Raw genomic sequence first — 27,618 nt, forward strand, 5'->3', positions numbered from 1 at the left:
GCCACAGAGACTGACAACCTGCAGTTGAGCACTGAAAAGCCTGTGTGCCAGAAAGCAATGCAAACCACCAAGGTTGGTCGTCTGTAATTGAGCACTGAAGATCCTGTTTTCTCAAATGCAATGAGACTCACATGTGGCTGGCAGTCTCCATGTCAATGCTGAAGGCAGTGTACACTAAGAAAGCAATGTGAGGTAAAAGAAGGCTGGCCGTCTCCAAGTAAACACAAAGTGAACAGCACTATGAAAGCAAACTAGCAAGCCATAAGATGCATCCTGCACAGATGCATGAGCTGTATCTGTATCCCTGCACACAAAGTAACATGGCAGAAGCATGCAAGTTCGAGGGATCCATAAGCTACAAACTAAAATGTTGAAAAGCCAAAGTGGTGTGAATGTTGGTCCTAGAGTAGATATGCCCTGAAGAAGGGCTAATGCCCGAAACGTCGATTCTCCTGTTCCCTAGATGCTGCCTGACCTGCTGCGCTTTTCCAGCAACACATTTCCATCTCTGATCTCCAGCATCTGCAGACCTCACTTTCTCCTAGAGTAAATATGTTGACATGGTGGGGCTAGTGGTTTGTTGATATCAATTTGCAAAGGTGAAAGGTTAAGGAGGATGGTGCACTGTGGGGCATGCAAAATATTGTGGTGAACAAATAGTTGGAAGATGGCCAGGGCAAGGAATCTGAGAGCGGTAGTGTCCAGACGTCTGCTCTCACTTACATGTGCCATTTACTTTCTTGGTAAAGGAAAAGAGAATTGGAAGTGATGTATAAATATGATGAGGTGAGGTTTTAAATAGAAATATATAAAAATAAGGTACCTTTGTTTTAACTGGCACCTTATCAACCAGTATTCTTAATAAACTGAGTATAGTTATATACCTCAAATACCACGATATCAGAGTATTTATGCTGTAAATACAGTATAACAGTGATGTGTATACCCCATGCATTACATTTCTATTACAGACTGTGTGTTTCTACATTGCTTTTTTGGTCTCTTGAAGCTTTAGTTAGTGAAGATTTGCTGACGTTATGTGTACCTCTTGATTATCTGGAATATTTGATCAACCAGCATACTCCTGGTCCCTTGGTGGTGAATAAAAAGTTTGCTGTAGTTGCTGTTCAGAGATGAAGTTCTGATGTCTTTATTTCAGGCTTACGGGAAAATTGCAAAACTTTTTCTCGACATCCCATGAATCTCCCCATTGCTCACACCACACCAAGGAAGGGAAAAGTCCACCATAGTGGATTAGGAACTAAATATTTCGTTTTTTTCTTTTACAGCTCGGCCGACGACTCTGTCCCTGCCATTGACTCCAGAATCATCAAAGTAAGATGTTTGTAAAATATTTTTAAACTGCTCATGCTTGAAGAAAGCAATGCATTTGATTTTTAATGCAAAATAATCATACAATTAAAAGGACAAAATGACTTTTTCAGTGATCCTAAAGGTTCCCCATTTGAGACCAAGACTATTGAACGTACCCTGAGTGTCCAACTCTCTGGTACTGCTGGTAAGACATATTAATGCTTTACTTTTACTATTGATTGTTCTTTAGGAAATGTATCAACAATTCAGTACTAACATTATATTTTCCAAATTGTGGTATTATTCCAAGCAGAGATTTCCCTGATGTATTTTCCAAGTTGTCGTATGCTACCATCTGTTTATTTGCATACTAGGTTCTCATTGGTGTATTTTACAAAAATGGTAATGGTTCTTCATGGTACTAGTAGCCACAACATTTAATAGGACAGTGATTTCCAAACTTTTTTGCTTATGTACACTATTCAGATTTATGAATGTTTTGCAGTTTATTGTTTTAACTACCCCTCAAGTGAACAGGAAGTTTACAATTGCGAAGATATGTTCTTATGGCACAGTGATAGTGCTTGGCTGTACATCTGGGCCAGCAGATCTGGTTCAAGTCCCATCTGCTCTGGAGATGAATCATAACATGCTTGAACTGGTGAAAATAACCACAACTGAAAAGATTGTAAAAGAAAAGCTCAAACCATTTGATGCCATGTTGTATGATCATTGGAAGCAAACTTGCATTTTGTTCTGTGTTCAATGTATGCTTATTAGGATATTGAAAATAATTTAAATATCTTAGCTATATTATTTGTTAATAGTACAACAATGAAACAAATTGCACAATGTTGATCAGTACATTTTGAAAACATTTGTGAGTTAACAGATATATCAATGAACTCCCATTCTATCACACTCCTCTTCACCCTTACTCACTCAGCAGGTCCATCTCCATGTCCCTCATATAATCAGCATCGCCTCTTTCCAAAACAGAATCACAGAATTGTTACAGTGAAGAAGGAGGCCATTTGCCCCACTGTGTCTGCATATTAATTTTGTGCCAGCCTCCTGCTGTTTCCCTGTAACTCTCCATATTGTTTCTTCTTAAGTAATCATCCAACATTCTCTCTAATGCCTGAATTGACCCTGCCTCACTGCACTTGCAAAGAGTGCATTCTAGACCCCAACTACTTGAGATAAATAGTTCTTAAGATAGGATTCCAAAATGGTGAACAGGACAAAATTGTGGCTGTTAAAAGCTGCTCCTTTTTTTTTGAATTTTTTTTCAGTGCTGGAGCTGATTTCTTCAATTTCTTGGAGCAGTAATTATTGATTATAAGTTTTTCTTTGTTTTTGGAACTTTGAAAAAAGATCAACAGTTCTTTAACCAGGTGAGAAAGAGAGAGAGGAGAAGGCCACATGGGAGATTGGTCAGTGAACGGCTCTCGAGTTCAGAAAAAGAACGAGCAGTGAACTTCCACAGCTGACTGGCTGTGATGTGACAAGCGTCTGTGGAATCAGAGTTCAGTCAAGGAATAACAAACAATGAAATTTCACTGCTGATCTAAGCGATAACTCATTACCGGAACTACTCATACTTGGGGATCAGCTAATCTTAATCTGTAATTTTTTTGTAAATCTACAATAGTGACTAGAGTGAACTTTACTAGGATCTGTTTCTTGATTAAACATTTTTTCAATATAAAATGTAAGTATTAAGTTGTCCTAGAGCAGTGATTTTAGAACAGTAAGACTGAAGCTATTTTCTTCGTCTGTAGATTGTTAAGATGCAGAGATGGCCTTTAGTAGTGTGATGTACTCTTCCTGTCGTATATGGGAGATTAGGCAGAATTTCAATGTTCCTGATAATTATGTCTGCAGGAAGTGTATTTGGTTACTAATCCGATCAGATCACATGGATCAATTGGAGCAGCAGTTAGAGGCAATGAGGAATCTACTGGGGTCAGGGGTGTGATGGTTGGCAGTTTCAGCCAAGTAGAAAAACCTCAGATACAGTTGGGTAGATGGGTTACCTCCAGGAAAAGTAGGGGAATAGGCAGATAGTGCTGGAGTCTTGTGTGGCTATCGCCATCTCAAACAAGTATGCAGTTTTGGAAAATGTCAGGGTGATGGGTTCTCAGGAGAATTTAGCACTGACAGCCAGGTTTCTGGTACCGAGACTGTATTGGTACTGTACTGTAATGAGGGGTATGTCAGGTTCCAAACAATTGATTGTGTTAGGGGATTGTATAGTCAGAGGCACAGACAGACGTTACTGCAACTGACAGTGAGACATCAGAATTGTGAGTTTGCCTCCCTGGAGCCAGGGTCAAGGATGACTTGGAGAGGGTGCAGAATACTCTCAAACTGAAGAGTGACTAGGAGAAGGTCATTGTACATGTTGGTACCAACGATAAAGGAAGACAAAGAGACAAGGTTCTGAGGAGAGAATGTAGGAGATTAGACAGGAGATTAAAAAGTAGATCCTTAATGGTAGTACTATCTGGATTGCTACCAGTGCCACATGTGAGAGTAGGAATAGAAGGATAGAGCAAAAGAATGCATGGCTGAGCAGGTGGTCCAGGGGAGTTGGATTCACATTTTTGGATCATTGGAATCTCTTCTAGGGTAAAAGTAACCTGTATAAAAAGGACAGGTTGCACCTGAATTGCAAGGGGACCAATACACTGGCAGGGAGATTTGCTAGTGTTGGTTGGAAGGCTTTAAACTAGTAGTGGGCAATGGGAGGGACTCCAAGAGATAGTGAGAAAAGAGATAAGTCTGAAGCTGGTACAGTTGAGAAGAGGAGCAAGTCAAACACTCGAGAGCAATGCAGAGAATGAGATAGAACTGAAAAAATAAACTGCATTTGCTTCAATGCAAGGGGCCTGAGAGGCAAATCAGATGAACTCAGAGCATGGTTCAGACACTGGACTGGAATATCATAACTATTACAGAAACATTGCTCAGAGATGGGCAGGACTAACCGCTTAATGTTCCAAAGTAAAGTTGCTATAGGCAGGATAGAAAGGAGGGCAAGAGAGGAGGGAGAGTGGCATGTTTTGTTAAGGCAAAGATAGATGTTTTAAAAGTAAAGGAATTAAGGGTTATGGTGAGTGGGTGCGTAAATTGAGCTGAGTCCACAAAAAGATCAGCCATGATCTTATTGAGTGGCGGAGCAGGCTCGATGGACAAGTTGGCCTACTCCTGCTCCTTTTTTTTAATGTACTTATGTACGGCTATACTTAGGGAAGGTATTCCTGGGAGTCCAGTGAAGTTATTTGGGTGGAACTGAGAAATAAGAAAGGATGATCACCTTATTATGATTGTATAATTGACCCCCCCAGTACTCAATGGGAAATTGAGAAGCACATCTGTAAGGAGGAGATCTCAGATATGTGTAAAAATAAAAGGTAATGGTAGGGGGTTTAGACTTTCCAAACATAGACTGGAGCTGCCATAGTGTTAAGAGCTTGGGTGGAGAGGAATTTAAATGTGTGCAAGAAAGTTTTCTTCTTCAGTATGTGGATATACCTACTGCAGAAGTAGCAAAACTTGACCTTCTCTTGGGAAGTAAGGCAGGGCAAGGTACTGAAGTGTTAGTGGGAAACATTTTGGGCCAGTGATCATAATTCTACTAGTCTTAAAATAGTTATGGAAAAGGATGGACCTGATCTAAAAGTGAAAGTTCTAAATTGGATGAAGGCCAATTTTGATGGGATGGCATGGTGGCTCAGTGGTTAGCTGAGTGGTGGCTCAGGGACCTGAGTTCAATTCCAGCTTCAGGCCACTGTCTGTCTGTGTGAAGTTTGCACTTTCTCCCTGTGTCTCCATGGGCTTCCTCTGGGTGCTCCGATTTCTTCCCACAATCCAAAGATGTACAGGCTGGGTGAATTGGCCATGTTAAATTGCCCATAGTGTTCAGGGATGTGTAGGTTAGATGATTAGTCAGGGGGGCAAAAAGGGGACATTAGATAGCTTTGGCAAATAATGTTAAGGAGAAATCAAAGAGATTCTACAAATACATTGAGGACATAAGAGTAACTAGGGAGAAAATGGGGCCTCTTAAACAACAAGTCTCTCCGTATGTGGAACTGCAGGAGATGAGTGAGGTACTAAATGAGTATTTCATGTCTGTTTTTACTGTGGAGGATATGGAAGCTAGAGGACTTGGAGAAATAAATAGTGATATCTTGAAAAGATGTCCATTACGCAGAGTAGGAGGTGCTGGATGTTTTAAAATGCATAAAGATTGATAAATCCCCAGGATGAGATTAGGTGTACCCCAGAACTTTGTGGGAAGCTAGGGAAATGATTGCTGGGCCCCTTGCTGAGACTTTTAATCATCGATAGCCACAGGCAAAGTGCCAGAAGATTGAAGGTTGGTTAATGTGGTTCCATTATTTAAGAAAAGTGGTAAGGACAAATTAGGGAAGCAAAGACCGGGAAGCCTGACCAGTGAATCTGTGGTGGGTAAGTTGTTGGAGGGTTTTCTGAGGGACAGGATTTCAAGTATTTGGAAAGGAAGGGAATGATTTGGGGATAGTCAACATGGCTTTGTGCGAGGGAAATTGTGTCTCACTAATTTGAGTGAGGTTTTTAAAGAAGTAACAAAGAGCTGTTTACGTGATCTATATGGATTTCAGAAAGACGTTCGACAAGGTTCTACATGGTAGACTGATTAGAAATGTTACATCACATGGAATACAGGCAGAACTAGCCATTTAGATACAAAGTTGGCTTGAAGGTAGGAGACAGAGTGGGTAGTGGTGGAGGATCGCTTTTCAGACCAGAGGCCTGTTACCAGCAGTGTGCCATACGGATCAGTGCTGGGTCCACTGCTTTTTATCACTTGTATAAATGATTTGCATGTGAATATAGAAGATATGGTTAGTAAGTTTGCAGATGATACCAAAATTGGTGGTATTGTGGACAGTGAAAAAGATTATTGCAGAGTACAATGGGACCTTGATCTAATGGGCTAATGGCAGATGGAATTTAATGTGAAACTTTGCATTTTGGTAAGGCAAATCGGGACAGGACTTATACACTTAATGGTTAGTTCCAAGGGGTGTTGCTGAACAAAGAGATTGAGGGATGCAGGTTCATAGTTTGTTGAAAGTGGAGTCACAGGAAGACTGGGTAGTGAAGAAGGCATTTGATACACTTTCCTTTATTGGTCAATGCGTTGAGTATAGAGGTTAGGAGGTCCTGTTGTGACTGTATGTGACATTGGTTAGGCCACTTTTGGAATACTGTGTTCAATTCTGGTCTCCATGCTATAGGAAACTTGAAAGGATTCAGAACAGGTTGCAGGGGTTGGAGGGTTTCAGCTATAGAGAGTGGCTGAATATGCTGGGGTTATTTTCCCTGGATCATTGGCAGCTGAGGAGTGACCTTACAGAGGTTTATAAAATCATGAGGGAATGGATAGGGTGAATAGCCAATGTCTTTTTCCCAGGATCAGGGAATTCAAAACTAGAGGGTGTAGGTTTAAAGCAAGAGGGGAAAGATTTAAAGGGGATCTAAGGGACAACCTTTTCACATGGAGGGTGATGTGTGAATGGAATGAGCTGCCAGAGGACTTGGTGGAGGCTGGTACAATGACAATATTTAAAAGATATCTCAATGGGTATGTGAATAGGAAGGATTTAAAGAATCACAGAATCCCTACAGTGTGGAAACAGGCCCTTTTGCCCAACAAATCCACATCAACCCTCCATAGAGTAACCCACCCAGATCCATTCCACGTCCCTCTATCCTATATTTCACCAGCACATTCTACCCTGACCATAAATTCACATGGACCATCTCTGACACCTCCCTCCACTTCCTAGACCTCTCCATTTCCATCTCCTTCAACGACGACCGACTCAACACTGACATTTTTTTACAAAGCCACCGACTCCCACAGCTACCTGGATTATACCTCCTTCCACCCTACCTCCTGCAAAAATGCTATCCCGTGTTCCCAATTCCTCTGCCTCCACCATATCTGCTCCCAGGAGGACCAGTTCCTTCACAGAACACACCAAATGGCTTCCTTCTTTAAAGACCGCAATTTCCCCTCCCATGTGGTTAAAGATGCCCTCCAACGCATCTCATCCATGTCCCGCACCTCCGCCCTCAAACCCCACCCCTCCAACCACAACAAGGACAGAACCCCCTGGTCCTCACCTTCCACCCCACCATAACTATCCGGAAAAGCATGTGCGGACATTTCCGCCACCTACAAACCGACCCCACCACCAGGGATATATTTCCCTCCCCACCCCTATCCGCTTTCCACAAAGAACGTTCCCTATCTGGTCAGGTCCATGCCCCCAACAACCCACCTTCCCCTGCCACTGCAGGAATTGCAAAACCTGTGCCCACACCTCCCCCGACCTCCATACCAAGACCCCAAACGGGCCATCCACATCCATCAAAGTTTCACCTGCACTTCCACAAATGTCATTTATTGTATCCGCTGCTCCCGATGCGGTCTCCTTTATATTGGGGAGACTGGACGCCGTCTCGCAGAGCGCTTCAGGGGACATCTCCGTGACACCCGCAACGATCAATCCCACCGCTCTGGGGCCGAACATTTCAACTCCCCTCCCACTTTGCCGAGGACATGTGGGTCCTTGGCCTCTTCCACTGCCACTCCATCACCACCTGACGCCTGGAGGAAGAATGCCTCATCTTCCACCTCGGAACCATTCAACCCCAAGGCATCAAGTTGGACTTTGCCAGTTTCCTAATTTTCCCTCCCCCCACCGAACCCCAGTTCCAAACTTCCAGCTCAGCACCATCCTCATGGCCTGTCCCACCTGACAACCTTTCTTCCCACCTATCTGCTCCACCCTCCTCTCCAACCTATCACCTTTACCCCATCCTCCATCCATCTATTGCACTCCCAGGTACCTTTTCCCCAGCCCCATCCCCTCCCATTTATCTTTCCACCCCCGAGGCTTCCAGCCTCATTCCAGATGAAGGGCTTCTGCCCGAAATATCAATTTTCCTGCTCCTCGGATGCTGCCTGACCTTCTGTGCATTTCCAGTACCACTCCAATCTTGACTCTAATCTCCAGCATCTGCAGTCCTCACTTTCCCCTATCCTATATTTACCGCTGACAACCATACCTAACCTACACCCAAGGCTGGAATCGAACCCGGGTCCCTGGCACTGTGAGGAGCAGGAGTAGACCATCTTGTCCCTCGAGCCTGCTACACCATTCAATAAGATCCACTTACATGCCTGTTCACCATAATCTTTAATTTCTTTACTGTTCAAAAATTGATCTATCTTTTCTTAGAAACATCCAACAATGTAGCCTCAACTGCTTCACTGGGCAGGGAATTCCACAGATTCACAACCCTTTGGCTGCTCCCCTTTTGAGGCTATGCCTCCTTGCTCTAATTTCACCTGTCAATAGAAACTGCCTCCCTGCTTCTAGCTTATCTAATCTCTTCATAAGTTTAAAAGTTTCTATAATATCTCTCCTCATTCTTCCAGCTTCCAAAGGGTATAGTTCAGTCTAATCAATCTCTCCTTACAAGCCAACACTACCAAATCCAGAACTCCTCTGTACCCCCTCCAGTGCCAGTAGATCCTTTCTCAAGTATGGACACCAAAACTGTACACAGTACTCCAGGTGTAGCCTCACTAACACACCGTATGCAGCTACAGCATAACCTCCCTGATTTTAAAGTCCATTTTTCTCAGAATCAATGACAATATTCCATTTGCCGCCTTAATTACCTGCTGCACCTGCAAACCAATTGATCTGTGATTCATATATTTAAGCCAAATGCTAGCAAATAGGACTAGATTAATTTAGGATACCTGGTCAACATGGACAGGTTGGACCGAAGGGTCAATTTCTATGCTGCATATCTCTGACTCTACTTGCTATGTTGCAAAAGATATTTCTCACCCATTTGACTTTTTCCAGAAAACACCTAAACTGTGTGGTTCCAGCTTCTTTTTACCAAGAGCAACAATTTCTATCTATCTACTGTTTTAAGATGCCCCATGATTTTGAAAACTTTTAGAAAATATCCACTTAGCCTTCTCTCCAAGGAAATTAGTCTGAACATGTCCAGTGGTTCTCATAACTAAGTATCTCAAACTTAGAAACATTCCCGCTGACCTCTCCTGCACACTCCAAAATGCAATCACATCCTTTTTATAGTTTGATGTCCAGAACTAGACACACTGGCTGGTTTGTGATGCTGTGTAATGCTAATAATGTTCAATTCCCACACTGGCTGAGGTTACCATGAAGGGCTCTGCTTCTCGCACTCTCCTCTTGCCTGAGGTGAAGTGACCTTCAGGTATCTTTTCAATGTCCTTGTGAAGGACTGCATCTTCACAGTTTACAATTCTGTCAAGTTTTGTGTCAGTTGTGAGCTTTGAAATTGTCCCCTGTACACAACATACATTAGAAAAGTGATTAATCCAGACACCCAAGAAATGTTCTGGGGGACTAGATTTAAATCTTGCCACAGCAGATGATGGATACTGAATTCAATAAAAATCTGGAATTAAGACTCTAATGGTGACCATGAAATCATTGTTGATTGTTGGAGGAAAAAAACCCATCTGATTCATTAATGTCTTTCAGGCAAGAAAAGTGCAATCCCTACCTGGTCTGGCCTTCATGTAACTTCAGACCCACAACAACATGGTTGACACTGAACTGATGTTTGGGATGAGCAATAAATGTTGTCCTCGTCAGTAATCCACATCATGTGAAAATATAAATACATCAACCAGCATCCTTGCCCTCATTACTACTCTCCATTAAGTCTTTGAAAAACTCTACCAAATTAGTTGGACACCATTTTTCATGAAATCCATGCTAAAACATCTAAAGTAACCCACTATTAATTCTATCCCAAATAATTGTTTCTAGACAGTTACCCACTATCAAATATAATCTGACTCATCTGTAACTTCTGGACCTATTTTTATAATCTTTTTGAATAAGGGGCGATATTTGTATTCTCCAGTCATTCACTACCATCCCCAGGGAAGACTGAAAGATAATTGCCTGTGCCTCAGCAATTTCCACCCTCTTCCTTCACTATCCTTAGATGTATCACATGTAGTCCCCTGTGCGTAATTACCTTTAATGTTGACATCTCCTCTATTCACTCCCTCTTAGTCACTGGAACAATTTAAAGTTGATTAGTTTCCTCCTTTACCACCATGGCTTGGTCTTGTAGGCAAGTACAGATGCAAAGTATTAATTTAATACCTCAACCTCGACTTTTTCCTTTAAGTATAAATCGTCTTTTCAGTTCCTAATTGACCCAACTCTTCTTTTAGCATTTTTATATTGATGTGGTTATGGAAGACTTTACGATTCCCTTTAGCTACCAGTACTTTTCATAATCCCACTTCACTTCCTATATTTGCTTTTTCACTTCCCAAGTGAATCTTTTGTTCTTAGTTTGAATCTCAGTCGTGCATCCTAACTGACTCCTCTCTAATCACACATTTCCTTCTTTAACTTAATTACTATTTCCTTTGTCATGCAGAGAGTTTAGAATTTCTTTGTTTTACCTTTCCCTTTTTGAGGGAATATACCATGATTCTGCTTGACCTACCTACATTTTAAAGGAAGCCCATTGTCCAGCTATAGTCCTTTGTGCCAAACTTTGACTCCAATCTATCTGGCCCAGCTATATTCTTGCCCCATGAAATTCTGCTCTCTGCTAGTTAATTAACTTCACTGTGGATTGACCAATGAAATTTTCCACCTTCATCCTAAAACTTCTGATACAGTGATCGCTGTCCCCTAAATGTTTCTACTGTTACTTCCCACCATTAACTCTCTCAATCAATATCCTGTCTTTCCAACTCCGCACTTCCACTCATTCTCTTGTACCTTTTGTTAGATAGTTCCAGATTGACCTGTGAGTCAAGTGGCCTTTTCTCACATTCAAATAACAACTCAGCAGCTGCTGGCTTTGTATTTCTGCCGTGCTAGTGCTCAAATTCATATGGCACATGAATCTTCTCATTGTTCGCTATTCCTCCAATTATAGTGAGTTTCTGTCCTCCGCATCTCAATTGTGTCCCTCTGAGAAGAGAACTGCACAGTGGGAAAGTGAATGGTGGTATATGAGTCTGAGCATCAAAGAGACTTGTGTTTGAGAGCCCCTGGACTACAGAGATGGAGAGGTGGAGGTCAGAAAAAGGTTTTCACCACTAGAAATGTGGTATTACAATAATGAAGAATAAAATACTTCTTAGAGACATTGGCCATAGCTGCAGAAATATGAATCTCTCACTTTGGGAACAGTCATATAGGATATTTGAGCAAATGCATGTGCACAATTAAATAAGTGTACTGGTGAAATGAAGGGTGACAGTCTTTAATGTAGACAGAATGTTGTTTTCATAAGTAACATCATCACAAATGTATTATTTTTAAGTAACCATATGCTTGCCATGAAATTTTCCTTTTATTTAAGTGTTAATTGTAAAGCAAAACTAATGTAAAACTAAATATCTAGTGCTATCTTGATATCAAGATAGCACTAAATAGAAAGAGCTTTTTGCTCTTCAAAATGAAAACATTGGAGCTTATGATAATTAGGATTAAGATATGGTGGCTAGATGCTATTTCTAAACAAAGTTCTATTTCCCCATATAAGTGCTCATCAAATCAGCCATGAAAGCTGAAATTGGATTTTAAATTTTACACATTGCCCAGTAATTTATAAACATTTTGATATGTCTTTGCAGTTTTAGGTTTCTTTATTATTTATTCAACATTCTTGTTTCAATAAACTGTTAGACTAAACGCTTCACTAAACTGAATATTCAATAGTGAGCCATGTTATGAAGAATGCCTCCCTCTTATGAGAGACTTACTCGTGACTTTGGCATTCCATACAATCTTCCTGCATATTTTCCACTGACCGCATACAAATTAGTGCATGTAACAGTAGAAGCACTTCAAACAAACACTTTAGGAATTAAAACAGAGTTAAAATGACACAGTACACCCAACTAAGGTGGTACAATCAAAATATTACATACCTAATTGGAACAGTTGAAACATAAAATTGAATATAGTTGAAACCTACAATGGCAGTGTTTAATTGTATTCTTTATAATAGCTCTTATGTTTATTTTTGCTCTTTGACTTTACACATTGTTTCCTATCTTAAAAACCCTTTATTGCCAAATTAATTTTCTTTTGTGCTCAAATGAATGTGTGTGCCTGCAGTACTGGATCATTGCAGAGCACTTGATCTGCATAATTGGATGTACAGCAATCAGTGGTCCCAAAATATAAATAACAAATAATAGATGCAATAGTTCACGAAATAGCACATTGTTCCACTTTTCAATATGATAATGACTGATCTGCTATCACAGTTTCACTTTTACATCTGCATCCCTTGAGTGACTAAAAATCCATTTGCTTCAGCCTTGAAAACAATTAATTGTGGAGCATCTGAGATCCCCTGAGTATGGATTTTAGAAGATTCACAGTTGTCTGAATGAAGATATTTCCCCTCATCTTGCTCCTAGATGATTCAGGAAGTTAGGGAGAAAATTACAGGACTCCTTGCATAAATATTTGTATTATAGTTTCATAGTAATAGAAGGACTAAGCCATTTGGCCTGTCGAGCCTGCTCCACCATTCATAAAGATCTTGACTGAACTATCCATCGTCTTAGCTCCTCCTACCTGCATTATCCCCATAACCCTTAATTCCCCTAACATGCAAAAACCCATCCTACTGTGTAAGGAATATATTTAATGAAGCTGCCTCCACTGTTTCCCTGAGCAGAGAATTCCATAGATTCACAACTCTCTGGGAAAAGCAGTTCTCACTCATCTCTGTCCTAAATCTACTCCCCCTAATCTTGAGGCCATGTCCCCTAGTCCTAGTCTCACCTACCAGCATAAACAGCTTGCCTGTCTCTACCTTACCTATCCCTTTTATGATTTTATATGTTTATCTAAGAAGCCCTTTCATTCTTCTGAATTCTAGCAAGTACAATCCCACGCAACCTCTCCTCATATGGTAATCTCCTCATTCCAGAATCAACCCGGTGAACCTCCTCTGCACTGCTTCCAAAGCCAGTATATCCTTCCTTAAATAAGGAGACCAGAACTGCGCACAATACACCAGGTGCAACCTCACCAACACCTTGTACAATTGCAGCAGAACCTCCCTGCTCTTAAATTCAGTCCCACTAGCAATGAAAGACAATATTCTGTTTGCCTTCCTGATTACCTGTTGCATCTGCAAATCAACTTTTAGCAACTAATGTACAAGCACTCCTAAGTTCCTCTGCACAACAGCGTGCTGCAATGTTCAGCCATTTAAATAATACCCTGACCTACTATTTTTACTTCCAAAGTGTACTCCATCTGCCAGACCCTTGGCTACTCACTTAACCTATCTTAATCTCTCTGCAGACCCTCCACACCCTCTGCACCGTTTGCCTTCCACTCCTCATTTAGTGTCATCAACAAACTTGGATATCTTACACTTGGTCTCTTCTTCCAAGTCATTTATATATATATATCATGAACAGTTGTGGGCCCAACACAGACCCCTGTGGCACCCTGTTCACCACTGATTGCCAACCAGAGAAACCCCTATTTATCCCAACTCTCTGCTTTCTATTGATTAACCAGTCCTCTATCCATACTAGTACATTCCCTGCATCTCCATGCATTTTTAACTTCTGAATGAGTTTTTTAAGCAGCACCTTATTGAACGCCTTCTGGAAATCCAAGTATACAACATCCACCTGCTCCCCTCCATCCTCTGTGCTTGTTACATCCTCAAAGAACTCCAGTAAGCTTGTCAAGCACAACCTTCCCTTCCTAGATCCATGCTGTGTCTACCTGATGGAACCCTTTCCATCCAGAGATCTCACTATTCTTTAATGATAGTCTCCAGCATTTTCCCCAACTACAGATGTTAAGCTAACTGGCCTATTAGCCTGCACCCTTTTTTAACAGCAGTGTGACATTTGCTGTCTTCCAATCTGCTGGGACCTGCCTGCAGTTCAGTGAAGTTTGGTAAATTATCACTAACACAGCTACAAAAGCTTCCACCATATTTTCAGTACCTTGGGATGCATTCCATGAGGACTTACCTACCTTTAGACCCTCAAGTTTGCTCAACAATATCCCTTTAATGATAGTATAACTTTTAACTACAGGCGACATGGTTTGATTAGGAATGGTCAGCATAGCTTTGGGTATCATGCCTAATAAATTTGTTAGAGTTCTTTGATGAAGTAACCAGGAAGGCTGACAAGGTCAGGTTGGTAGGCATAGTCTATATGGATTTCAGTAAGGCATTTGATAAGGTCCCACATGATAGGCTGCTCTGAGAGGTTAGACCGCGTGGGAGCTAGCAAATTGGATACGATTGGCTTGATGGTAGGAAGCACAGGGTAATAATGGAAGGATCCTCGTTGGACTGGAGGCCTGTGACTAGTGGAGTGCCTCATGGTTCGGTGCTGGGCCTATCACTGTTTGTCATCTAGATCAACGATTTAGATGAGAATATGCAAGGCTTGATTAATAAGTTTGCAGATGACATTAAAATAGGCAATATAATGGACAGTGAGGAAGGTTGTCAGAAATTGTAGCAAGACCATGATCAATTGGGGAAGTGGGCTGAGAAATATAGAAAAGTGTGAGGTCTTGAATTTTGGAATGTCAAATCAAGGTAGGAGCTTAATGGTGAATAGTAGGGCCTTAAGGAGTGTAGTGGAATAGAGGGACCTTAGAGTTCAGGTGCACAGTTCTCTGAAAGTGGAGTCACAGGTAGACTGGGCAGTGAAGGAGACTTTTGGCACACTGGCCTTCAGTGAGGGCATTGAGTGTAGAAGTTGAAAAGTTATGTTGCAGTTGTACAGGAAATTGGTGAGGCCACAGTTGGAGTATTCTGTTCAGTTTTGATCACCTTGCTGTAGGAAGGATATTATTAAACTGGAAAGAGTGCAGAAGAAATTTACAAAGGTCTAACTTATAGAGAGAGGTTGGACAAGCTAGGACATTTTTCTTTAGAGCATAGGAGACTGAGGGGGGATCTGATAGAAGTGTATAAGATCATGAGAGGCATGGATAGGGCCTCAGTCTTTTTCACATGGTTGGGAACCAAAGACTAAAGGAAATCAGTTTCAGGTTAGAACGGAAAAAATAAAAGGAAACCTGGACGGCAACTGTTTTACACAAAGAGTAGTACTCATGTGGAATGAGCTGCCAGCGGAAGTGATTGAGGCGGGTACATTAACAACACTTAAAAGGCATTTGGTCAAATATGTGGATCAGAAAGGTTTAGAAGGATATGGGCCAAGTGCAGGGAAGTAGGGTTGGCATGGATGAACATTTTGGTTGGCATGGACCAATTTGGACTGAAGAGCCCAACTCCGTACTGTAGGACTTTGTGACTCTTTGGAAGTGCTAGATGACTGGAGAGTCCTAATTTCTTGTTTTTTGTTTAAGAAGGGATGTAAAAGAGAAGCTTGGGGACTACAGACCTGAGAGTCTGACTTCACTGGTGGGTAACTTGTTGGAGGTGATCCTGAAAGATATGATTTTATATGTATCTGGAGAGGCAATGAATGATTAGGAATAGTCAGCATGGTTTTGTGTGAGGGAAATTGCATCTCACAAACTTGATTTGAGTTTTTTGAGGATATAACCAAGACGATTGTTGAAGGCAGAGTGGTAGATGTTGTTTACTTAGACTTTAGTAAAGCCTTTAACAAGGTTCTGGATGCTAGACTAATTAGAAAAGTTAGATCACATGGGATTCAGGGTGAGCTTGCCAATTGGATACAAAATTGGGCTAACAGCAGGAGGCAGAGATTGACAGTGAAAGGTTGTTTTTCAGACAGGAGGCCTGTTACCAATGGAGTTCCACAGGATCAGTGCTGTGTCCACTTTTGTTTGTTATTTATATAAATGATTTAGATAAGAATATAGAAGGAATATTTAGACACCAAAGTTGGTGGTATATTGGACAATGAAGAGGGTTATCTCAGATTATGAAGAGATCTTGATCAATTGGGTCAATGGGCTGAGGCTTGGCAGATGGGGTTTATTTGAATAAATGCAAGGTATTGCATTTTGGCGAAACAAGTAAGGATAGGACTAATATAGTTCAACGTAGGCCTAGGGTAGTGTTGTAGAACAGAGTGACATAGGGCCTTGGGTAGTGTTGTAGAGCAGAGTGATGTAGGGCCTAGGGTAGTGTTGTAGAGCGGAGTAACATTGGGGTTCAGGTACATAATTCTTTGAAGTTTGCATCACATGTCGACTGGGTGAGTAAGAATGCATTTAGTATGCTTCATTGCTCAGACCTTTGAGTATAGGATTTGGACGTAATGTTGAGGTTTTATAGGACATTTGTGAGGCATCTTCTAGAGTACTGTGTCCATTTCTGGTTGCTCAGTTATTGGAAGGATATTATTAAACTGGAGAAGCTTCAGAAGAGATTTATCAGAATGTTGCTGGGAATGGAGGATTTGGGTAAGAAGGAAGGGCTGGATAGGCTGGGATTTTTTTCAGTGGTGCATAGAAGGTTGAGGGATGACCTTATAGAGTTTATAAAATCATGAGGGGTAAAGATAAGGTGAATGGCTTTTTTTCCCCTAGAATGGGGGCTTTCAAGACTATGTGCCTCCTTTTTCTAGATTCTTCACCAACAGAAACAACCTTTTTATTGTATATTCATATTAATGTTCAGTGTTGAACTCGCCACATGGCTATGCTTGCAGATTCCGCCGGCCCTTCCTTCCTTCGCATTGCAAAATACAACGTCCTAGAAAATTCTCAGTGCAGATAATTAAAATACTGTGGAGGAGCTCTAAGGCCAGTAAGCATTCTGCCAGTTAACAACCTGAGATGGACACACATTTTGGTAGAACTGACATAGTCATCAAAATAAGAACATGAGGTGTCTAAAAGGCTATCTCCAGCATACCCAGGAGACCAGGCCCTTTACACTTTGCTATTCTGTGCCCCCAACTATCTCTGTGTTCCCTGGATTATTTTCCTCTCCTCATGCTCCACGTCCTGATCCCACTCTTCATAGCTAATCACCACTGACTCATCTTTACCAGTTCCAAGTCTTCAAAGAAGAGTTTGTTTCCCTGTTCTCCTTCTTCATGCTATAAACTTAAACAGAGAAAATTACCAACTTTAAATGCAACTGTATGACGCCAAAAGATGCATGTCACAGTGTGAGCTGCATGCCACAAGATTCTCATGTATAACTGACTTTATTTTAAATGTAGGACTTTGTTGAGAACTGTTCTGTGTAAATCAGTATTTGTGGCATGAAATACCACAGGTCTAGTGTGATGCTTGTCGAGCTGTAAATGCTGCACTGATTTTATCCATGCATTTCAAAACAAAAACTGGAGGGCCCCTGTATTTATACATTGATTTAAGAATATGTCAAACTCAAAGTCTGTCTTGATCACTTGGGACAGATAATGATGCTTATGAAGGTATGATAGATGAAACAACATTTTTCTATGTATCTAACCCCATTAACACAATGAAATATCCCAGGTTGCTGTTCAGGACCATTATAAAACAATAAATGACACCAAGCCACATGGAGGGAACATGGTCAGATAACCAAAACCTTAGTCAAAATGGAAGTTTTTCACAAACCTTTTAAATGATGAAAGCAAAGTAGAGAGAGAGAGAGAAGTGTAGAGAGTGTATTCCAGAACTTGGCATCTAGGCAACTGAAGGTACAACCAACAATGGTGGTATAGCAATTAAAATTGGGGATTCACAGACAGTTAAAACTAAAAGAGTACAGATATCAAAGAAGGTTGTGGAACTGGGTTAGATGACATTACATAGACATGGAGGTGTGGGGTCATGGCGGCATTTAAAAACAAGGATGAGAATTTTTAAATCAAGACGTTTCTTGGTGCAGAACCAATGTAGATTGATTTTCTTCATACCCTCTGGTCATGACTCTTGCCATGATTTATTTGGAGTAAATTCTTCTCATCCAATACTGGATGTCAGAAAAGTAATCTACCAACAATGAAAGAGTTGAGAGAGATAATGGTAATTTACCACTAGTGTCATCCTTGTAAATGTCTTCAGACGATATCACTGAATGGCAATGTGTAGATGAGAAATAGGAAAGGGAAATTAAAGGACTGATGCCTGGGAACATCGGAGGTTACAAAATAGGTGCTGGAGAATAAGTCATTGAAATTGATAACTTGGCTATTTTTAGAAAGGTAAGAAGAGAACCAGTTGAGAGCAGTCCCATCCAGTTGGACATCAGTGGAAAAGTGTTAAAGAAAAATGGTGTGATCAAGCCTATCAAAGGCTTTAGATAGGTTGAGATGGATGAAGAAGGAACATTTACCTCTGCCACAATTATATTGGATGTCTTTTGTGACTTTGATAAGAACTATCTCAGTACTGTGGCATTGGCAGAAACTTCATTGAAATTATTAAATACAGAGTTCCAGGAAAAATGACAATGCCTGAAGATATAATGAAGAAACTAGTCTCATATGTCTAAGAATCCAGATAATAAATATCAAATGGAACTCTGTAATTTTAGAAATACCTTTTTAAGAGGTAACAATTTAAATACTAACATTTAGCTATATGAAATTTTGAATCCAGGAAATGTAGTCATCTTTTTTGAGTAATGACTTAAACCTTTACAACTAATGAGGTAATTACTTCCATGTATAAAATCTGAACCCTTGTTTGCCTTCTATGTAGTGTGGAATTATTTGGTCAATGTCTCACAATACTATTGGAAAAGGTTTGAGAAATTTAATATGTTGTGGGTTCAGGGCATTGGTCTACATAATCTAGGGTCATCCCACAAGACAGTGCTGCAATGTAGGAAGGACCATCTTTCAGATGAGACATTTGAAATTAGGGAAGCACTGATAAAAGGAGACAAACTTTTGATAATAAGACAACACTAACAGTCTTCCAATCCTCTGCCGCCTGACTTGTAGCCATCAAGGATTTAAAATTGCAGCTAAAACCTCTGATATATCCTCACATGCCTCCCTCAAATATCCTGTTTACATTTCATACAGCCCTGAAGATTTATCCACCCTTAAAGCTTCTAAATCTGTTAGTACTTCCTGTCTCTATATTAGGTTTGTTTATAATATTACAGTCTTCCACCTGATATCAATACTTGTCATCCTTTTCCATTGTGAGGATCAACACAAAGTCATTGCTGTCTTCTTCTGGGTCTACAAGAAGATTGTCCCTATAGTTCATTATGAACCCAACGCTTTCCTTAGTTATTATCTTGTTTTTTTAATACATTTTAAATAACTGCTTTTGAGTTTCCTTTTATTCTACCCACCACTGTTTTTACCATTTCTAATTTTTTTTTGAGTTCCCTCCTTGCACATATATTCTTTTCAATGGACTTGCTGTATGAACTCTCAGTATATGTCATAAGCCTATCTTTTCTTCTTAATCGTAAACTTTATGTCCCTTGATATCCAGGGTTAATGATCTTATTATCCTAATGGGGGCATATTTACTCTGTATTCTCAGTTTCCTCATTGAATGCCTTCTGACACAGTTTTATCATCAATATGTACTCCCAGTCCAAATAGTTTCTTAGCATAATTAGTCTTTCCCCAGTTTAAAACTTTTATTCCTGATTCATTCCAATACTTTGCCATAACTATCCTAAATCTAACTAAATTATGGTTGCTATCTCCAAAATGTTCATCTACTGTTAAGCTTTTCACTTGCCTTGGCTCATTTCCAATTATTTGGTCCAGTTAATACTTAAAATCCCTGACTATGACTGCCTTATTTTCTTATGTTTCTTTGAAATGCAATTACATGTTTGAACTGCTATCAAGTTTGATGATGATGGGACTTGATGACTTTCTGACTGTTTAGGGGCCTAACATACAGACCTAGCATGTTTGTCTCTGTATATTTAGCTTCGACCTACATGGCTTCATTTATTGAACCTTCCAAGATGTCATCCATTCTCACTGCTATCATTGTTTCCTCAATCAATATGGAAATACCTGCCCTCCTCTCTATTGTCTCTGTATGTGTATCAAAGGGAATAGGAGAAAGTGAGGTCTGCAGATGCTGGAGATCAGAGCTGAAAATGTGTTGCTGGAAAAACGCAGCAGGTCAGGCAGCATCCAGGGAACAGGAGAATCGACGTTTCGGGCATAAGCCCTTCTTCAGGAATCCTGAAGAAGGGCTTATGCCCAAAACGTCGATTCTCCTGTTCCCTGGATGCTGCCTGACCTGCTGCGCTTTTCCAGCAACACATTTTCAGCAGTATCAAAGGGAATAGAGTATTAAGGGAGGGAAGACTTGCTGAAACTCTGCAGAGCCTGGGTCAGACCACAGTTACAATATTGTGGACAATTTTAGGCCCCTTACTGAGGGGCGGGAGGGTATTATGCTGCCATTGGAGGTGATACAGAGAAAGTTCACTGGGCGGATATGGAAGGACTATCTTGTAAGGGAAAGTTGAATAGGTTGGGCCTGTATTCATTGGAACTTTGTGGCTACCAAAGAGAGTCTGGTACATCAAACTCAGACACTGCTGAAGAGATACACACTTGCACTGCAGCACCCCAAACTTGGTCCTCGAGACCGATGGCATGGTGAGTGAAGAACAAAGAATGTGGTACAAACTCCAGGTGATCCTTCCTCTCAAGGTGATCTAAATCAGTAGGCACCTAGTTAGAGGAGGAACAACAGATATCCGCCTCAGATGTCTCTGCACAGGACACTCCAGAGGTGGCTGGCGCCTTCACCTCCACCCTGTTTGCTGTCTTCTATCTCTTGGAAGTTAACTTCAAGGAGGGTAAACTGACCTGTGGCATGAAAACCCTCAGCTTTGTGTCGATCTTGTATCACCCAGTCAAACTTCCAGGAATAATGGGCTCCACTATCAATCAGACTTCATTCACACATCTGCAGAGCTTAGGACTACACTAGGAAATAGGGGAAAGGAGCAGAAGATGAAAACATTTTGTGGGCAGTTTGGAGACATGGATGACAATGTATGTGACTTTGCAGAGTTTTAGAAATGCCACTAATTTTACCTTTCATCTGGTTGTTTGTCTGTATCTGTGAGCCCAACTGTCATTGTTACAGCATGAGGCATGATTTCATGGTCACTGACGATGACCCATGGATGGCAGTTTGTGCTGAGAGCCTGCTGCATTAACTGGAAACAAGGAGGACAAGGCCTATATAGGGTTTTGGATGGTGCTGACACTTTCACTCCTCTTCTTACAAAATCCCTATTCTTTCATAGCCTCTACCTCCAAAAGTATTGGTGTGAATGAATTGGTTGGCATTGTCTATGAATGGGAACACAGACAGGGAGAACAATGGATGGCCATGAAATAGAGGCCTCACAGCTCTTGTTCTGTACAATGCATAGTTCTATGGTGTGATTTTTTTTTCTGTTTAAAAGCCCTAACATTGGTGGGTCCTGCTGGCCCCTCCATCACAGATCAAGTCTGTAACCAGGTTGACCCTAAATTATGCACTTTTCATTTCCAGTATGATGGAAGGCGAATATGAACATTCCTCAGCCAGTAGCTTGTAGCCTCCATGTCAAATTGTCAGTGAGCCCCTAACTATCCAAATCCCTGGTAGTTCTTCCCGTAAATCAATAGGATTCACACCCCTCCAAACCTGCCCATTTGATCCTGCTCCTGGCCACTTTTCCCTCCCAGTTCTTGGCATATGATGTGACCATGCTAAATGTGGTCATTTACTCCACACAATACCACCACCCTACCCCCTCACCACCTCCCCACCCAATTTGAAACCAGATGCTCCTGCCCATGGATCAGCTGTCCTTCTCATCCATATGGTCTCTTGAAGAGACTGTTTCCCCTCCCCATCACAATATTTATCACCCTTTCTGCTCTACCCACATACCCCAGTCCTGATGGATAACTTGCTGGGTCTCCTTCCTGCGGCTTGGCCACCTTTGCACAGAGAAAGTGAGGACTGTAAATGCTGGAGAGTGAGAGTTGAAAAGGGTGGTGCTGTAAAAGCACAGCAGGTCAGGCAGCTTCTGAGGAGCAGGAGAGTCAATGTTTTGGGCCTAGGCCCTTCATCAGGAGCTACTGTGTTGGGACCCTCTGACTGATAGACGCTTACATAGACTTCAGTGACAAATACGCCCCGGTGCTTACTTGCTGCACATATGGTGCATTTTCTGCATAAACTGTTGGATGTGAGATTGATTAGCACACTGCTGTACAGCAAAATGTATGACCTTTGACTGAGGACTGCTTACCAATAAGACAAGCTGCCTGGTTGTGTGATTACATTAATTAACATGGCAAGGCATAGACACTGCATGCATGTAGGTGCTAAGTGAGTGATCACTAAAAATACAAGTGAGCAGGTCTGAGATGCAGTCTGGTCCAGTCTATGAGCTGGGCATCTGTTCACATGAACAAAGTGTCCCTACTGCAGCCTTTAAATGCTAGCTGCCAATACACACTGCAGTGAAAGCCTGCTTTTGAAGTGCCCTGTCACTGTATCAGAGAGGTGCCGTGATGGTCATGAGAGGTTGGTGAATGTCAGATACCAATGTTCATTGGTGAAGGGTGTATATGGCTGGTACCCCAGTATCGTGCCCTGTGATGATGTGTGGCCATACATGGTGTGGAGGTCCATTGCAGCAAGTGGTGAGCTGCCATGAACCCGCTCCAGTTTCCACGTTGGGTTTTCTCAATACCAAGCTTGTTTGGTCCATCTGGTAAAATAAAAAGCTGAATATTTGCAAGGTGGTTTGTGTCACCAACAAGGCGTTTAACAAGCAATGCTGCCCCTTAATTACAACTCGCTGTGAATGAAAAACTCACTGTGCTACTTGTGAACAGCATAAAAGATGGCTGGAGACACTTCCAATGCGAGATGGGCCTTGCCAGATTTCTTATCAAATTCTGTCACCAATCTTGTCATACCTCGCATTGTTCAGACTCCTATAAGATTCAGTCCTACGTTTCAGTCGGTAGTTTGGAAGATTGTAGATGCAATTTATTGTAATTGCATTTCCTAATGTTCTTACATTTCTACAGATATACATTTAAAGATTTCCTAATATTCTGACCTCTTGCACGCCAAAATTTGTGATAGCATGAAAAACAGTCACATTTAAGAATTTGGGTGCTCAGTGTTCAGAAATTATAGCTTATGACATTCTGTGACATTTGACAAGTGGTCTATTAAATCGATCTGAAGAAAGGCAGAATAATGAGAGACTCTGAGTAACATTCCATGGAGAGGTCATTCACAGGTGTGCATAAGTAATTCAAAATATGAATACAAATGCAAAATTACATTGTCATAAAAGACCATTTTTCTAAAAAAAAACTATTTTGAAAATATTAAGCATCACTGATATTGTTTACACAAAATGATTTGCCAATGCATCTATTCCTTGTGTAATAGATATGACCTATTCATTGCAAAGTGCAGTAGACAGCATGTACAGAGGGAGCAAAGAGATTATAGAATAACAATAGCCTGAATGACATTCTAGAACAGTTCAGGGTTTTTGTGCATATATATATATATATATATATAGACATTTATAATAAACCACTATTTGTTGAGTTTAGCATAAGATATCATAGGTTTTTACATATATTTGTCAGCAGTGATTAATACCACAAAGTATAGGACATCAAGAATATTTGAATGAAATAGACTAGAAATTATTGTTTCAGCAGTTGTCATTTTTTTTAGCTGATTTTGTGCATTTTTAAAAATGCATTCTTGAATGAGCCATGTTAGCCTATCTAAGCACATTTCAGACAAATTTACTTATATGTGGAATTATAGCTGAGATTGTTTTATTACTTGTTTTAAAGAAAATGCAATATCATTTAGAAAACTTAGTGAACCCTTCATTTAAGCAATGAGCAGCAATGAAACAGGAACATTGTAATCAAGTCATTTAGAATCTGTTGCACGCTGGATTAATGCAAATTGTGTTGTCAGCTACATAAGTCAATGCTATACTGAATATATCACAATGCAATTTAGTTTTGAGTACCTTGTTACTTACTAAAGTGTATGAAAATGTTCTTGATTCTGATTGACTTCTTATCACTTAGTGAGAAAATATATATTGTCATTTTTATTTCAGGTCTAACACCACCAACCACTCCTCCACATAAAGCTAACCAAGATAATCCATTTAAGACTGTGGTCAAATGCAAGATATCTTGTAATTCTACAGTACATAGTCCACCACCAAAGAAATCACGTTTAAATGATTCTGCTTCTAACTCTCAACTGAGCAGTCCTGTAAAGAAGGGCCCTGAACAAACTGAACTATATGCCCAGCTCAATAAAACTTCAACTTTATCCAGGGCACTTATTACCCAAAATGAAGAGAGAAAGATGAAACGGTCAAGCACAAGGCTTTTTGGTGACCATGATTACTGTCAGTTCATAAATGCTAAGGCAGAATTATTAAATACCAGAATGTTCTGCAAGGAACGAGAACCTAAAAGTGGTAAACTCCAACATCACCCTGTCAGAGAGTTCTTGTCAGGGGAGCACAAACAAACCTTTTTTTCCACTAGTGATGAACAGGAATATGAGAAGGAAAGTCAGCAGCTGGATATACATCCTATCAACTACTCTAATACCAGGATACAACTGAAAGACCAAGAGATTCGAGCAGAACTAAACAAGCACTTTGGGCATCCAAGTCAAGCCTTTTTTGATGAAGTAGAAGATAAAGAAAGTCATCAAAGAGAAAAAGACCTTTGTCATGAATATTATTCAAAGTTGCCTACTTGTCTCAATGTAGGAATGTCTCTTGATGGTGTATTTGATGATAGTGATGATGAGACTGAAAAGTTTCTGTATCCGTGGGATGGAACACCCGATGGGTTATTGTTAGAAAGACCTTGTTTTCGTTCTCTGTCCAGTTCCCCCTGCAGTGACTCTGTTTACTCGCCAAAGACTTATGTACCTTCTCAAGGAATAGTCAGGACAAGGTCTAGATCTAATTCCTACCCCAGACGTAGAGCTTATTCTCGCTCCCCATATTCTCATTCCAGATCAAGATCACCATATCATAAATCCTCTTCCAGGTAAGTAAATAAATCTATGCCTAATTTAGGTAAATAAGAATATGTTGTGTTGACCAACTTGTTTTAGCACAATCACAACAAGATTTATATGAAAACTGATTTTAATCTTGTCTCTAGTCTATTTTACAGATACATTAGTAAAATTAATAGGTGAAATTTTCTGTCTATGATAAAATTGTATAAATATTGATAGTAACATAATATTCCTTTATATGGTAGTGTTACAATTCTGACAAGTTGTCTATGTTCCCGTTTCCAAACATTGTATTTTAGATCTTCTGTTGGAAGTGTGGAAAATAGGAATGGGGTGGGTTGTTCAAACTATTGAGTCTGCTCTACCATTCAATGTGATCCAATTCTGTACCCTGTTTCTGCTTTCTCCCCACACCTTTGATCTCTTTAGCCCGAAGAACTATATCTAACTCCTCCTTGAAAACATTCAATGTTTTGGGTTCAACTGCTTTCTGTGGCAGAGAATTCCATAGGTCACCACTCTCTGGATGAAAACAAAATCTCCTTGTCTCAGTCCTAAGTCACCTACCCCATATTCTTAGATTATGATCCCTGATTCTGGACTCTTTGCTGATCATCAACATCCTTTGTGTGTTTACCTAGTCTAGTCATTTTAGAATTTCATAGATTTCAATGAGATTCCTCATTATTCTTCTAAACTCCAGTGAATACAGGCCCTATCAATCCAATTTCTCTTCACACATTAGTCCTCCATTCCAGGAATTAATCTGGTAACCCTTCTTTGCACTCCCTCCATAACATCCTGCCGCAGATAAGGAGACCAGAACTGCACAGAATACTCGAGGTATGGTTTTACCAAGGCCCTATGCAATTGCAGCAAGACTACTTCTATACTCTAATTCTCTCGCTATGAAGGCCAAGGTACTATTTGCCGCCTTCACTGCCATCATGCACACTTTCAGAAACTGGTGTTCAAGGACACTTGTGTCTTGTTGCACCTTCCTCTCTCCAAATATATATAACCATTCAGATAATAATCTGCCTTCCAATTTTTGCAACTAAAGTGCATATCCTCACATTTATCCACATCATCTTCACCTGCCATGCACTTGTCCACTCTCCCAACTTGTCTAAGTCACACTGAAGCATGTCTGCGTCCTTGTCACAGCTTTGTGTTGTCTGAAAACTTGGGTGTTGTTCCCTCATCTAAATCATGAATGTATATTAATAGCTGGCCTCCAAACACTGATCCCTGCAGTATCCCGCCAGTCACTGCCTGACACTCAGAAGAAAACCTATCGATTCTTCCTCTTTAGTTCCTGTCTGCTAACCAGTTCTCTGCCCATGTCACTTCTCCTCTCCCAACTCTATGCATTTTAGTTTTATATGTTGATATCTTACGTGGGATCTTATTGATAGCCTGCTGGAAGTTCAAATAAACCACATCCATTGGTTCACCATTACATAACTGGTTAGATCCTCAAAAAATTCCAGTAGATTCATCAAGCATGATATCTCTTTCATAAATCCATGACAATGCTGTTCAATCCTGTTTTCAGGTTTTCACCTGGTTTCCAGTTGCCTTGTCAGTAAGTCTATGATAATGAATTCTAGGATTTTCCCCTATATCAGTTTCAGGCCAAACCTCCAATGTTGCAGCATGGACAAACTCATTGGCTGGATTTAAAGCTCACGTGCAGACAGTTTTGAAGAGGGGAGGGTATATTAAATCTAATGGGTGGTCTGCCGGCTCATTAATAGCTTGTCCCTTCTTCACAGTTACACCAAGAGGCATTACTACTGTGCAGCAGCTCTCCAGTGGGCCAGTACTAGCCCTTAAGCTGCCAACTATTGCTCACTTAGCACTAATGCAATTAGTCAGCAATAGGTGAGGGTTACTCTAAGTCACTAGCCCTGAACAGGCTGCTGACATGCAGATGGGATGCAGAGGGAACCCATTAAAATAAGATCCCAATCTGCATGTCAGCAGCCTGTTCAGGGTTAGTGACTTAAAGTAACCCTCACCTATTGCTGACTAATTGCATTAGTGCTAAGTGAGCAATAGTTGGCAGCTTAAGGGCTAGTAAGGAGAGGTGCAAAACCTTGGAATGCAGAGGGAACCCATTAAAATAAGATCCCAAAGGTTTTGCACCTTCCCCCCTCCCCCCATTCCCCCTCCCCCCATTCCCCCTCCCCCTGCT

At 40.8% G+C, this 27,618-nt stretch overlaps 1 protein-coding gene across 8 annotated transcripts in view; it reads left to right on the top strand.

Annotated features, from left to right (window-relative positions):
- Nucleotides 1–27,618, top strand: part of ppargc1a (peroxisome proliferator-activated receptor gamma, coactivator 1 alpha) — a 697,135-nt gene that overhangs the window by 641,597 nt on the left and 27,920 nt on the right. For all 8 annotated transcript variants that reach the window (XM_043693928.1, XM_043693938.1, XM_043693948.1 and 5 more), the window contains 3 exons: nucleotides 1,290–1,335; nucleotides 1,446–1,519; nucleotides 24,487–25,444. In XM_043693928.1, the coding sequence (XP_043549863.1) occupies nucleotides 1,290–1,335; nucleotides 1,446–1,519; nucleotides 24,487–25,444 (1,078 nt within the window). The remainder of the gene's footprint in view (nucleotides 1–1,289; nucleotides 1,336–1,445; nucleotides 1,520–24,486; nucleotides 25,445–27,618) is intronic.

This window comes from Chiloscyllium plagiosum, chromosome 1 (assembly GCF_004010195.1).
Source record: "Chiloscyllium plagiosum isolate BGI_BamShark_2017 chromosome 1, ASM401019v2, whole genome shotgun sequence".
NCBI lineage: Eukaryota > Metazoa > Chordata > Chondrichthyes > Orectolobiformes > Hemiscylliidae > Chiloscyllium > Chiloscyllium plagiosum.